We start from the raw sequence: 13,245 nt of genomic DNA, 5'->3' as shown, positions 1-13,245 counted from the left end.
GCGGGCCAGCGCCTCTGCTGCAGGGGCGCCCGTGAGCGGTCGTGCCGCGCTCGGCTCGCTGTGCCTGGCACGCTTGCGGGGAGCTCTGTGCTCGAGCCATCGGGGCTGCGGCGGGACGCGCGCTGTGATTGGCCGGCGCGGGAGCGCCGCGAGCGCCGGCCGGAAGTGGCGAGGAGGGGCGGGGGAGCGGAGCCGCCGAGGTGCGGGGGGACAGCGGGGACACGGGCACGGCACGGGGGGACAGCGGGGACACGGGGGGACAGCGGGGACACGGGCCCGGCACGGGGGGACAGCGGGGACACGGGGGGACAGCGGGGACATGAGGGGGACAGCGGGGACACGGGGGGACAGCGGGGACATGGGGGGGACAGCGGGGACACGGGGGGACAGCGGGGACATGAGGGGGACAGCGGGGACACGGGGGGACAGCGGGGACACGGACAGCGGGGACACGGGGGGACAGCGGGGACACGGGCACGGCACGGGGGGACAGCGGGGACACGGGGGGACAGCGGGGACACGGGCACGGCACGGGGGGACACCGGCCGTGGGGGAGGCCGGGGAAACCGGGCACGACACGGGGGGGACACCGGCCGTGGGGAGCACCGGGCACAGCACGGGGGGACACCGGCCACGAGGGGCACCAGGGCACCGGGCACGGCACGGGGGAACAGCGGGCAAGGCCCGGGGGGCTGCGGGCCCTCGGCGGGTGCGGGTCCCCGGTCCGGGCCTGACCCCAGCACCCCGCTCGGTTGCAGGCGCGGCGGCAGAATGACACGATGGACGCGGGCTGCCCTCGGCTCCCAGACACCGTCCTGTTCGAGATCTTTCTGTACCTGGACCACGCCGACGTGCTCTCGGTGGGGCTCGTCTGCCAGCAGTGGCGCGCCGTGGCCCGCGACGAATTCCTGTGGAAGGAGCTTTTCTATCGCTACTACCGCGTGTCCCGGGATGTGCCGCGGCACCCAGGTGCGCTCCGGTGCGCGGGGCTGATCCCGGGGGCGGCACCTGCCGTGAGCCTGGCACACACACGCCGTTCCCCCGCTCTGCCTGCTGCCCGCCGCTGTCGGGGCGGTGGAACCCCTGAACCGCGCGGCCTCAGCTGTGTCACGGTGTCATGGGCTGAGATGTGCACGGGAAGGGCTCTGGGACTGCCCAGGCCCTTGAGAAATGGGGCTCAAAGGGCTGAAAGTGGTTTGCCTTTCCCTTCTTTTCACAGAAAGGAGGTTCCTGAGCTCCCTAGGCAGGTGCTCTCTGTAGCTGCTGTCCAGGGAGATCTGGGAGTCGCAGTGAGTCACCACACACGGCTGCATCCCAGCCTGCTCGGGATCTGTGCAGTCACTGCTGGCTTGGCCTGCCCGGGACTTGGCAGCCCCTGTGCTGCAGCTCTGCTCCTTCTCCAGCTGGAGCAGGCACTGCTGCAAGTGCCGTGGGCTGCTCCCAGGGTCCCAGGGACCGGGCTGTGCAGAGACCTGTGCCTGTCTGGGGCGTGTGTGGCCCTGTGACAGCACTGGGGGCATGTGCTGAGTCAGCAGCTGCCCCACAGCACCAGGGCAGGTTGGATTTGATGTGGGCTCACATCAGGAGCTGACTGAGCCTGGCAGGGCTGTCCCTAGCCAAGCTGTCAGAGGGCTTGGGGGGTGGCAGTCGTGTGGTCACAGCTCTGCTCCCTGCTGAGCATCCAGTGCTGGAAGCAGTTTGGTGCAGTCTGGAGAGATGACCCAGCTCTGTCACGCCAGCTGGGACAGGCCCATGGGACGTGGCAGCAGGAGCCCTTGCTGCCAAGGGGGGTTTCTCTCCGAGCAGCCCATTCCCAGGGTGTTGCAGGGCATGGGAGGGCTGTGCTGGGGGCTCCCAGCTGTGACTGAGGGAACTGGATCCTGTATTGTGAATTGCAGTGGCTGTAGAAGGGCAGGAGGAAATGCCAAGGAAGAAATGCTAAGGATCAGGCAGTGGAAGCTGATCTTGCAGCAGGAGCACCAGTGCAGAGGGGCTCTGGGAGGAGATGGGATATGGATGGGGTTCCTCCAGGCTGGGTGACTTTGCTCTTGCAGAGCCTGGGAGCTCCATGGGGCTGCGGACGTTCTCTTCAGGGTTTATCTAAAAGGCTCATTCCCTCCCAGCCTTCTGGAGCTGCTTAGTCAGCTGCCAGCCCTGTTCCTGAGCACTAATTAGGATCAAGCAGTCGGTGTAGCTCAGTAACATATTCAGGCACCTCCCTGGCTGCTGGAGCTGTGGGCACCCAGGAGAAGGCAGCAGGAGAGGGACAGCTGGCAGGCGTGGGAAGGGGCTGGAGGGTGAGTTTGGGGAATACCCCTGCCAGCCTGCCTGCCCTGGGCAGCCCCATGGTTGGAGGAATGGTATACAGCTGGTCTGTGAGAGGAGGTGTTGGGTTTGCTTGGCCAAATGGGGCCTACCCAGGCTGTTTCCCAGCCGGATGGGCTGGGAGCAGGAGGTTCAGAGGGGGCTGAAGCACCCAGCCTCGAGCAGCAGTGGGATGTGCTGGCAGCAAGCTGGCCTCTGCCTGGAGTAGGTGCCTCCTGGGCTGCAGCGTGTTCCAAAAAATCCTTCAGTCCTGTTCAGTGTCACCAGGAAAGTTGGCCCTTATCCATATACATGTCTAATCCTCTTTGCTTCTTTGGGATTTGCTGCTACAACAAGTCTGTAGGCTGCCTGGCTGGGCCCTTCATTAAAAATCTTCTTTATTTGTCTTTTATTCCATCTCTGGTGAGTGTGCCCCAGGCTGTGCTCAGCACACTGTGTCCAGCTTCTGTTCTTCTCTCTCATTTTTTCAAGTCTCTTACCTCACGGAGATGGGTTTTTCCTGGTCCCAGACCCTTTCTGGAACCATCTTAATTCTATGTTAGACAAGACAGAGATAATCAGTGCAGAGCTGGGTATGGTGAGGAGAAGCTTCCCTCTTGTCACACCTGGTTGGTTTGGTTGTGCCGGAGCACGTGTTCCTTCTCAGGACTGTTTTGTCCTGAGCCAGGTTTTGGTCTGACAGCCAGCACCTCTGCCCGGGCTGTTCCAGCAGGGGCTGTGCTGGTTTGGGAAGCAGAGGTGTGGTGTGGAAGAAAGGGGTTTTTGTGTGTGGGAGTAGGGAAGCTACTGAGGAAAGTGCTGAGGGCTGGTAGCTGAGCTGCAGCCCTGGGCTGGTGCCCCAGCAGAGCTCCTGGCCTTGCTTGTAGGAGCCAGGGCTGGTTTATTGAAGCCTGATGCCGTGTTTAGCCCAGCTCTGCTCCCCTCCACTGACACTCCTGTCCCCTGTCCCTGCTCTGTGCTGCAGGTGCTGTCTCCTGGTATGATGAGTTCCAGAGGCTCTACGACACCATCCCTTGCGTGGAGGTGCAGGCCCTGAAGGAGCACAATGACCAAGTTTTGCACCTCAGCTTCTCCCACTCTGGCTGCCTGTTTGCATCATGCTCCAAAGACTGCACGGTCAAGGTAAAGTGGTAGGTGCCCTGCCCAGCCCTTGCAGCCTTGGTCCAGTGGGGTTTAGCCCTGAGAGCAGCCTTTGGAAGTTTGTGGAGAGGTTTGACCGGATGTCCCTGGACTGGGGCTGGTTCCTGCAGGTGCTGAGCTGTTTTCTAAGCCATAGAACTAATGACTCTTGCGAATGTAGCCTTGAGGGCTGTGGATTCCAGCTCCAGCCTGTGTGAGTGTGGAGGTGGCCAAGGTGCTTTGCTTTCCAGGTACGGATCGGTGCCCTGTTGTGCCCTGGGTCTGACGAAGAGTGGGGAGATCACGATCCACTGCAGTGGATCATGTCTTGCATGAGTGGTTGTCCTGGGAGGAATCTCTCTGAACATGCTGGAAACCCAGCTGTGACAGCACCATTCACTGCCTGAACACCCTCTCCTCTGGCCCACGGAGCAGCAGTTCTCCATTTAGCCCCTCTCCATTTTTTGTCAGGGAAATGGACATGGCTATGGCGAGCGGGAGGCAGTTAAGTGGGGTTTGTGATACTGTTTGTTTTTCATGTCCTGGTGAGTACTGGCAGAACAGATAAAGCAGAAGCACTCTCAGGCTTCTCAGCAGCTTCCTGACTGTCCATTTCTTTGCAGATCTGGAGCAATGAGCTGGACATCTCCCTGCAGCACAGCTCCAACATGAGGCCGTACAACTGGAGCTACACCCAGTTCTCCCAGTTCAACTCCGATGACTCCCTCCTGTTGGTATCCGGTGTCTTTGTGGGGCCTCACAACTCCTCCTCAGGGGAGATTGCTGTGATCAGCATGGGTAAGTGGGGCTTCCCTGGGGCATATGAGTGCTGGGTGAGGGGGTTCCCTTCTTCTTTGGGCGTGCAGTAGCTTTACCTCCACTTGTCCTGACACGTGAGCTAAGGGGCTCCAATCACAGTTCTAGAGGGGAAACCTCACAGACAGCCTTAACTCTGCTGGGGTCACCACAGCAGCGCTCCAAGGCAGTGTGACGTGAATTTAGCCTCACTCACTTCTCTTCTAAGTGCCAGTCTGGGCAAGGGTTATCCACGTCACTCATCTTGAAGCCCCTGCCTCTGGCTTATTTAATGCTGGGCATAGAACCACAGAAACCCAGAATGGTTTGGGTTGGAAGAGACCTTAAGGCTCATCTTATTCCAACCCCTGCCATGGGCAGGGACACCTTCCACTAGACCAGGTTACTCCAAGCCTCATCCAGCCTGGCCTGGGACACTTCCAGGGATCCAGGGGCAGCCACAGCTTCTCTGGGCACCCTGTGCCAGGGCCTCCCCATGCTCACAGGGAACGATTCCTTCCCAATATCCCATCTAACCCTGCCCTCTGGCAGTGGGAAGCCATTCTTCTTTGTTCTGTCACTCCAGGCTCTTGTCCCAAGTCCCTCTCCAGCTCTTTTGGAGCCCCTTTAGGCCCTGGAAGGGGCTCTAAGGTCTCTCTCTCCAGAGCCTTCTCTTCTCCAGGCTGGACACCCCCAGCTCTCTCAGCCCATCTCCAGAGCAGAGTGGCTGGATCCAGCCCTCAGATCACCTTTATGGCCCTAGTCTCACCCTTAGGTCTCACGGGGCTTTCTGAGGTGTTGTCACCTGAGCCTCTTTCCCTTCTGCTGCAGCTCTGTGTATGTGGCTTATCCCCCCTGTGTTCTCTCACCGTCTTTGTGCGCAGTCCCTCAGTGCCAGGAGTCAGGAGTGCAGCAGGAATCAGGAGTGCACAGCTGCCTTGGTTGGAGAGGCCCCAAGCCCCAGGGGTGGGAGTGAAATTCTGTATGTGTTTAACTTGTTCTTGTCCGCAGGGCCTACTCCGGGCCCTGCTCAGGGAAAGGGTGGGAAGCTGGATTGCTCTGTGCTCTGGCTCTGTGCGCTGCCCTGTTATTTTGGTTTCCCTTGTGCAAGGTATCATCACACATCTCAGGAGAAAAGAGAAATAATCTGTCTCTGTAGCAGTGGCTGGGGATGGATGGAGGTTGGCACTGCTGCTTCAGTGCCTCTCCTACTACAGAGACCCGGATCCACTTCCCCTGTCCCACATGGTTTCTCCAGGGCTCTTGCTGGAAGCCACTGCCTCACACTCATGTTTCCCTTCCAGAGAACTTCACGCTGCTTTCCAGGGTGAGGAATAAGCCGTATGATGTGTTTGGCTGCTGGCTGAATGAAACCAACTTGATATCAGGCAATCTGCATCGGATTGGGCGCATAACCTCCTGCTCGGTGCTGTGGCTGAACAATGCTTTCCAGGTGAGCTGCCTTCCTTCCATCTTCACAGGCAGTGCAGCTTCCTGCTGGCTCCTGGAGGAGGGAGAGCTGCAGGGAAGGATGGCTCAATGCTCCTGTCCTCCCTGTTTGTCTCCTCTGACTTGCCCTCAGGATCCTGAGCTCGAGGCAACCCTTGCATGAGGCTTCTCCACACTCGGTGTTGTGGTACTCACTACAGTATTCTAACTCTGCCCTCAGATCTCATTAACTCTTGCCCCATTAATTAGGCTGAGGAGTTGGCTGCAGTGCTCTGCAGCATGCGTTGCCCAGCAGCAGGGCTGCTGAGGTCCTTGGTAGTCTGAAGCTGGGCCTGGGACTGCTGTGGCCTGGCATGTGTCCCAGCAATGGCCTGTCTCCCACTTGGTAGCTCAGGGTGTTCCTGGGAGCTGGAGGCTGAGCTCAGCCCCGCCTGGCCTTGCTGGGGTTTCTTGGGCCGGTTGCTGTCTCTGGTTCTGTGGTGAGACTTGGAGAGCTGAGTGTGCTGGCCTCAGACTGCTCGTTCACTCCCTGGCTCTTGGGCTGCTCAGTCATGTTCCCTGTGTTTTGCCTCTGTTTCAGTGTCACATCTGCACATCCCCATGTTTTGTGATTTTAACATGATGCTGACCCCAGGTAAAATCCTCTGGTGCCAGAGACCTTCCCAGAGCCATATCTCCATGCTACCACTTCCATCCCTGAGAGGCCAGGAAGGACCTTGCCCATGACGGGGGTGTGGGAGTACGGCTGCAGGCTGGGAACAGTGAGGCAGAGAGGGACCTGCTCTGTGTGTCTGGAGCAGATACCAAGCTGCCCCTGCTGAGGGTACAAGCACACTCCAGGAGCACGGGGATTCTCTGCCACTGCTGCTGTGGGCCAGAGGGATTCCACTTCATGCTTATCCCAGAGGCCTGTTCCTGAAATCCTTGTCAATCATAGAATGTAGAGTATCCTGAGCTGGAAGGGACTCAAAAGGATCAAGTCCAGCTCCTGGCCCTGCACTGTAAAGCACCAGGCAGCACCAGCTGATGACCTCAGGGTACGGTGGCAGCAGGGCTGCCCAGTCACTGTGCTCCACTGCTGCCTGCCTGCAGGAACGTTTTCTCCGGCTGTGTCTCCATCCAGGATAGGAAGGAGCTCAGCAGAGCTGGCAAGCCTGGGGCTAGCTCTTGTGTCAGTGCCCCACTCAGAGTGTGAAGGGGTCAGTGGGGGCCAGTGTCCCTGCGGTGCCTCAGGTCTTGGTTTGAACTGTGGGAGTGACGTGGGGTGGTTCCTGCTCACTTCTCCCCTCTGCTCACAGGGCATTGAGTCTGAGAATGTGAATGTGGTGAAGAGACTGTTCAAAATCCAGAACCTGAATGCCAGCACCATCCGGACCGTGATGGTGGCCGACTGCAGCCGGTACGATTCCCCGGACCTGCTCCTGGACTACGAGGAGCAGCTGGCTGCTTCCTCCACCTGCCCAGTCTTTGATCTCGGCAGTGACAGCGAGGAAGAAGAGGCCAAGCCCAAGCCGCCTCCGGAGGCAGCCGTGCAGGAATTGCCGGATGCCGGGGGTGTGCCGGAGGAGCACGGGCTGCAGCAGCTCTTTGATGATATCATGGAGGGCCGCGTGAGGCCTGCTATGACCGAGACAGAGCTGGAGACAAAGGTGGCCGAGCTGTTTGTGCGCAGCAGAACTAAACCGCCCGAGCCAAACCTGCTCCCCACAGACAGCAACAGCAAGACAAAGTACTTGATCTTCACCACAGGATGCCTCACCTACTCCCCGCACCAGATAGGTAAGGCTGGGTCTGAGCCTGGGGCAGCTGGGGCTCCTTGGGGGCCTGGGCTGCAGCTGTGCTGGGGATTTGGGTCGGGAAAAGAGCTGGTCTCTGCTGCCTGTTTGTGAGGCGTGAGCTGCAGTTTGCTCTGGGTTCTGAGAGGCCCCGGCGCTGAGGGGAGTTCCACCTCCTCCACTTGCCTGAGGGTTGTTTTGTTGCTGCCAGCATGACACATGGCCAAAGTCATGGCAAGGGCCGAGCAGAAGAGCAAGAAGGAGCTTCTGGTTAAGAGCACCAGCCATGAGCAGCAGTGGGTGCAGGGGCAGGGCAGCACTTGCCCTGAAGGATTGTGTGGAGGGACCTCGGTCCTGTTCTCTTTTGTGGGTAGGCAGGGCATCAGGGCAAGCCTGAGCAGCATGGGGTTGATGTGTGAGTCACTTGTGCAGTGCCCCTGTCCCTTGCCTGCCTCCCCTCTGCCGTGGGTGGGACTGCCCTTAGGTAAGCTTCCAGCCTTAGTGAGACACCTGGGACTGAGGAGATCTCCCAGAGGATTATTCACTGCCCCAGCCAGTGTTTCTGTGGTGAGTGATGCTGGGCAAGTTGCAGCCTCCTCCATGGTACCAGTGGGGTCCAACAGACTGTGGGTGCAGCGTGTGCTAGGCAGTGGCATTGCTGGTGACCTTGTCCTGGGTTAGGATGTCACTTGCTCTCACCTGGGGCACTCCTGTTAAGGCATCAGGACTAGCAGAGGCTGAATTTACTGGGAATCCTGCGGGGAGCTCCTGAGCAGGGAGCAGGAGCAGGTAGACTGGCTGTTTCCCCGAGAGACCCTAAAGCTGGCAGAGAGGTGGAAAGGACCAGGAGCGTGGGAAGGAGGGAGCTGCTCCCAGACAAGACTACTGTGAAGCCAGACAGTTTCAGTTCCTTTCACTGCTTGCACAGTTACAGCCTTGCTTCCTTGCTCTGCTGACCTTCCTATGACATGGTCCCACACCAGTGCAGCCCCATAAGGTGGGGGAAGGCAGTTTCCAGAGCTGTAAGCAACTTAGGCTTTGCCTACCTCAGTTAGGAACATGACCTGGACTGAGTGAGCTCTGCTCCATGCTCCTGCCCGTGGGCTGGGTTTGCAGACAGCCGTGGTGGGTCTTGGCCTGCCCTGGGCTGAGCTGAGGTGGCGCCTGGATCCCCTGGGCTGAGCCAAGGCCACCTCGCAGACTGGGACCTGCCACACACCAGAGCAGAGCCTTTGAGCTCCCGAATTCCTCTGCAGCTTCCCAGGGCTGAGGGATTTGTGTGATGCCTTTGAACTCTGTGACTCCCTGGCTGGTGGCCAGCACTTGCAGCACAGGCTGCTGCTTGAAGGGCTGGACAGTTCCTGTCCCACCATGAGTCACTGCAGTGTCCTTTGTCCCTTGGTTTCTGTGCAGAACTGGCTTTGTGCACCTGCTCTGTGCCCCCAGGACCTGAAGGAGCTCACTCTCTGCTCACCTCCCACGCTGTGCAGTGCTGCTCCAGCCTGAAATCCTTGAGTTCCCATTCCTCGTGCTGCTGCCAGGTTGAGCAGCCTGTCCTGCTGACTCATGTATGTCTCAGTTTGGAATGGGGAGCATGGTGCTGTGGAAGTGAGGATGAAGATGCTGCTGAGCTGCACCAGTGAGGTGGAAGAACACTGGTCATGTCCCAAAGGTCCCAGGCTCAGGAGCAGAGATATTGGGAATGGCCTTGAACTTGGGGTGTAGTGGGGTGTCACCCATGTCTTGTTGGGCTGCAGGAGAGGGCTAAAATCAAGGGTGGTGTTAGCAATTCCTGCAGAGGGGCAATGGGGTGGGATGGGCTGGGCCACCTTCCAGCTCGCCCTGGACCTGCTGCGGATGAAGCTTGTGTGTGCCCAGGAGCTGCTGAGGCTCACAGGGGTCCTCCAGGAAGCCATTGGGGATGGACCATTTGTGGAGCTGTTTGTGTTTTGGACCTCTGCAGAGCTGGAAGGGGACAGTGGCTCACTGCTTGACCCATCACTTGTCTCCTTTAGTCAGGAAGCTCAGAAGCTACAAAGCCCTTGAGCACAATTTGGGTTTAAATGTCTGTTCTTTGAGCCTTCTGGGACAGATCCCCGCCTGCCCTTGACAGTGTCAGGGGAAAACCCTGCCACAGCCAGTGCATCTGCTGGGCTGCTCCAGGCTGGCTACTGCAGAGAATGGGCCCAGCCCAGGGATTCATTTAGGAGAAAAACCCTTCTACAGCTAGCATGTCTCCTGAGCCAACGCAGCTTCCATGTGCTCCAGAGATGGGCTAGGGCGAGGTTCGGCTGGACCCACACGCACCCCCTGTCTGGGGTTGGATGTGCCAGGGGGTTGCTCATGGGCAAGGTCGTGGCCCAAAGCCCACCTGGAGAGCTGAAGGAGCCCAGCCAGGTCAGCAGCCCTGTCCTAGACCTTGCCCAGCAAGCTGGTTCTCCTTTCTTAGCCGCACCAAGGGAAGCCCCTCCCTGAAGCCTGGGAGCTCCCCAAGTGCTGCTGGCAGCAGCCTGTGGAACTGCCTCCCTCTGCTTTGTGTCCCACAGGGATTAAAAGGATCCTGCCTCATCAGATGACGACTGCAGGGCCGGTGCTGGGGGAGGAACGGCGCTCAGATGAGTTCTTTGACTCCCTGGATCATGTCATTGACATCCACGGGCACATCATCGGCATGGGCCTCTCCCCTGACCACCGGTGAGCGCAGAGGGCTTCAGTAACTGGGCAAGAGCTGCTCACAGGTTCTGTGGGGTAACCAGGACATGAAGTGACTGTGGTGGATGGATTGGGTGCCTGCTGATCCAGGTGCTGATAGTGTGTTGCTGCTGAGCATCGCCCCTGGCTGCGGCAGGAATGTGTTCCTGAGCCAGCTCAGGACAGGGTGTCTCCTTCTGAGCGTGAGGAGCTGCCCACACCAATGGGTCCTGTTCCTGAGGCAGATCATCCATAGAATCTTAGGATGGTTTGGGTTGGAAGGTACCTTAAAAACCATCCAATGCCCTCCCTGCCATCCCCAAGGTACCTGTACGTGAACAGCCGGGCCTGGCCCCAGGACTGCGTCATCTCAGACCCGATGCAGCCGCCTCCTATCGCTGAGGAGATCGACCTGCACGTGTTCGACCTGAAGACCATGAAGGAGGTGAAGCGAGCGCTGCGCGCGCACCGGGCCTACACACCCAACGAGGAGTGCTTCTTCATCTTCCTGGACGTCAGCAGGGACTTTGTAGCGAGGTGAGGGGGTGGGCAGGATCCTGACCCTGCATCTGGGAGGGCCTGGGGCTGTTGCTGTGGGATGGCCAGGTGAGCAGAACACTCCTGTGTGTTGGGAGCAGAGCAGGGAATGGGGTTGGAAAGAACAGAGGGACTGATTTGGAAGATGCTGATAAAGGGTGGCTGCCCTGGTCCTGCGGTAAATCCCTGAGGAAAAGGTAAATTTGGGGCTGTGGTGTGTTTGGTGGCAGGTGGTAAATGCCCTTCCTGGAGCTGCCAGGTGCTGTGGGGTGAGCTGAGAGGCCCTGGATCCCAGAGGGAGCCGCCTGCACAGGATGAAGCTCATGGAGACAGGGGCTAGGGTATCCTCTGCCCGCATCCCTGCAGAAGGACGGGGGTGGGAAGAGCAGGGTGTTGGGGCTGCTGGGCTGACGCTGAGACCAGTGGGACACCCTGACCGCTGTCTCTCCACCCCAGCGGGGCAGAGGATCGACACGGCTACATCTGGGACCGGCACTACAACATCTGCCTGGCCAAGCTGCAGCACGACAACGTGGTGAACTCAGTGGCGTTCAGCCCGGTGGAGCAGGAGCTGCTGCTGACAGCCAGTGACGATACCACCATCAAGGTGTGGCGGTCTCCACGGGCCGTGCGTGTCCGGCAGGCCAGGAGGCCCCGGCCCAGGAAACTGCTCTTCTCCTGGCTCATGAACCAGAAAAGCTGAACCCAGGTACATCTGCTCCTGCAGCTTCCTCACTGCAGCACCTCCTTCTGTGCTCACAGAGCCCTGAGCCCTGCACAGAGATGAGCTCTAGGCACACAAATCCTATGGCTGATCCAGGAGGGGTCCTGGCAGCGGGAATCGCCTCCTCCTTGAAGCATCTGCTTCGGCCAGGACATAAGAGCTGGGGCCCTGTTGTGGGCTTTTCAGGCAGCAGCCGAGCTGGTCACTGCAGGGTGGGCTCCCACAGCTTCTCACCAGCGTTGCTACTTGGGCACAGCTCTGTGGGTGAGCTCTGGGCTCAGGGGACACTGAGGCACGTCCAGTGTGGGTCTGTGTGAGCCAGGGATGTGGCCGGCCCCACTGGGAGCTGCCAGCTGCAGAGCGCTTGGCAGGAGCCGCGGTGCAGCTGCGCTGCCTGACTGCAGGACTCTCTTAATATTGGCGTTTTATTAATGTGTGTTTGTCCCAAAGCTCCGCGGGCAACTCCTCTGGCTGCGGGGGAACGTCAAGTGCCTCCTCCCCATGGCACCTCTGCCCGGGAGGGCAGCAGGGACTGGGGGCAGTAAGGGGACAGCAGGGCCAGGGCTGGGAACCTGACTGGCCCCAGGGTCTGTGTATTGGTATCGCCAGTTTTCAAACTTGGGAGGGGGGAGGGCTGGTGGTAACATGGTGCTGGATTTGCCTCTGTCTTCCTCTGAGTAGCACTTCAATAAGCTATGGATCGGGAACGTATTTATTGTGGGGGATCTGCTGTCCCATTCTGGGGTACCCAGGAGGACAGCTTACCTCCTGCCCATGCTACCCAATCATGGCACTTTAGGTTCTCTTGGTATGTTCTCTGTGAAGAGGTGTAGGCACCCACGGGTGCTGCAGGTATTCATTCACCTGCAGGTGATGGGGACGGAGCCCTCCCGCCTGCAGTGACAGCTGAATAAGCTCTGTGTTCCTGGGGCTGACCCGCCATGGAAGGGGTCAGCTCCTCCAGGCCCCTGTGGGCAGTGGAGACAGGCACTTGGAGTTATTACAGACTCAGTAGTGTTCACTGTCTGTCCCTTGAGCTTCTCTCCCTGTAGCAGGTACCCAAATGTCAGAGTCTAAAATTAAGCTCCTAATCTTGACCTGGCCTAGATGGGGCCCCAGGAGCTGCCGTCGCTCCTGGAAGCAGGGCTCGGAAGGAGCCACAGGGGGAGGCATTTTGGGGCCCCCCTGGAAGCCCCAGGGCAGGGGCCTGTGCCATTCCCAGTCTGGGGTTGCTGATAGACCTGACTGATGGCTTTAGCAGCCCTTGCAGCAGGAGGGTCGGCACCTGTGTCCTGCTGTGCCCCAGCTTCATCCAAAACCCCCATACTCAGGTTTTCTGTCATGAAATGGGGGGTTCCTTCGTGTGTGCGTGTGCACACAAGCTCCACATCCCGCTCTGTCTCGTCACACAGCGAAGGAACAGCCTCTCCCTCCTCCCCCAACTGTGAACTCTCCAGCCGTGGCTCGGTGCAGCAGCGAGCGAGGCACTGAGGTGTTGTTTGTACTGCTCTTCACTCTGGCATTGAATAAATACTCTGCTAAAGCATCTCTGCAATGTGAGCTTGTTTTTTCGAGCGCTGCTCTGCTGAGGCAGAGCTGAGGCCAGGACTGTCGCAGGGCTGGGCTGGGGTACTGCAGGAGCTGCTGCCCAGCCCATGGTCACCTGCCCTGGGCTGGGGAGGCTGGGTGGAGAGCTGTGAGCAACAGGAGAGAGGCAGGGGATGGCTGAAGGGCAGGGAGGGTCCATAGCAGCCAGGGATGAACACTGGAGGCTCCAGGACAGGCCAGGGGCTGGATCCCTCCTGGATTTATGTTTCTCCAAGCACTAAC

General features: G+C 59.3%; 1 protein-coding gene across 2 annotated transcripts; it reads left to right on the top strand.

Annotated features, from left to right (window-relative positions):
• Window positions 1-120: 120 nt before the first annotated feature.
• Window positions 121-12,961, top strand: FBXW5 (F-box and WD repeat domain containing 5). 2 transcript variants are annotated; one of them, XM_032131124.1, is made up of 9 exons: window positions 121-200; window positions 759-969; window positions 3,290-3,447; window positions 4,068-4,242; window positions 5,544-5,692; window positions 6,987-7,467; window positions 10,010-10,157; window positions 10,479-10,691; window positions 11,148-12,961. In XM_032131124.1, exons 2-9 carry the CDS (start codon window positions 780-782, stop codon window positions 11,392-11,394), a joined length of 1,761 nt encoding a protein of 586 aa, XP_031987015.1. In that variant the 5' UTR covers window positions 121-200; window positions 759-779; the 3' UTR covers window positions 11,395-12,961. The 2 variants fall into 2 exon arrangements, with proteins under 2 accessions (XP_031987015.1, XP_031987016.1); XM_032131125.1 differs by lacking the exons at window positions 121-200; window positions 759-969 and having other exon boundaries at window positions 3,324-3,455.
• The last annotated feature ends 284 nt before the right edge of the window (window positions 12,962-13,245 follow it).

The sequence above is a fragment of the Corvus moneduloides genome, chromosome 21 (assembly GCF_009650955.1).
Source record: "Corvus moneduloides isolate bCorMon1 chromosome 21, bCorMon1.pri, whole genome shotgun sequence".
NCBI classification, from domain to species: Eukaryota; Metazoa; Chordata; class Aves; order Passeriformes; family Corvidae; genus Corvus; species Corvus moneduloides.
The sequence above is the reverse complement of the archived record's forward strand: the minus strand, read 5'-3'. Positions and strand labels throughout refer to the sequence as shown.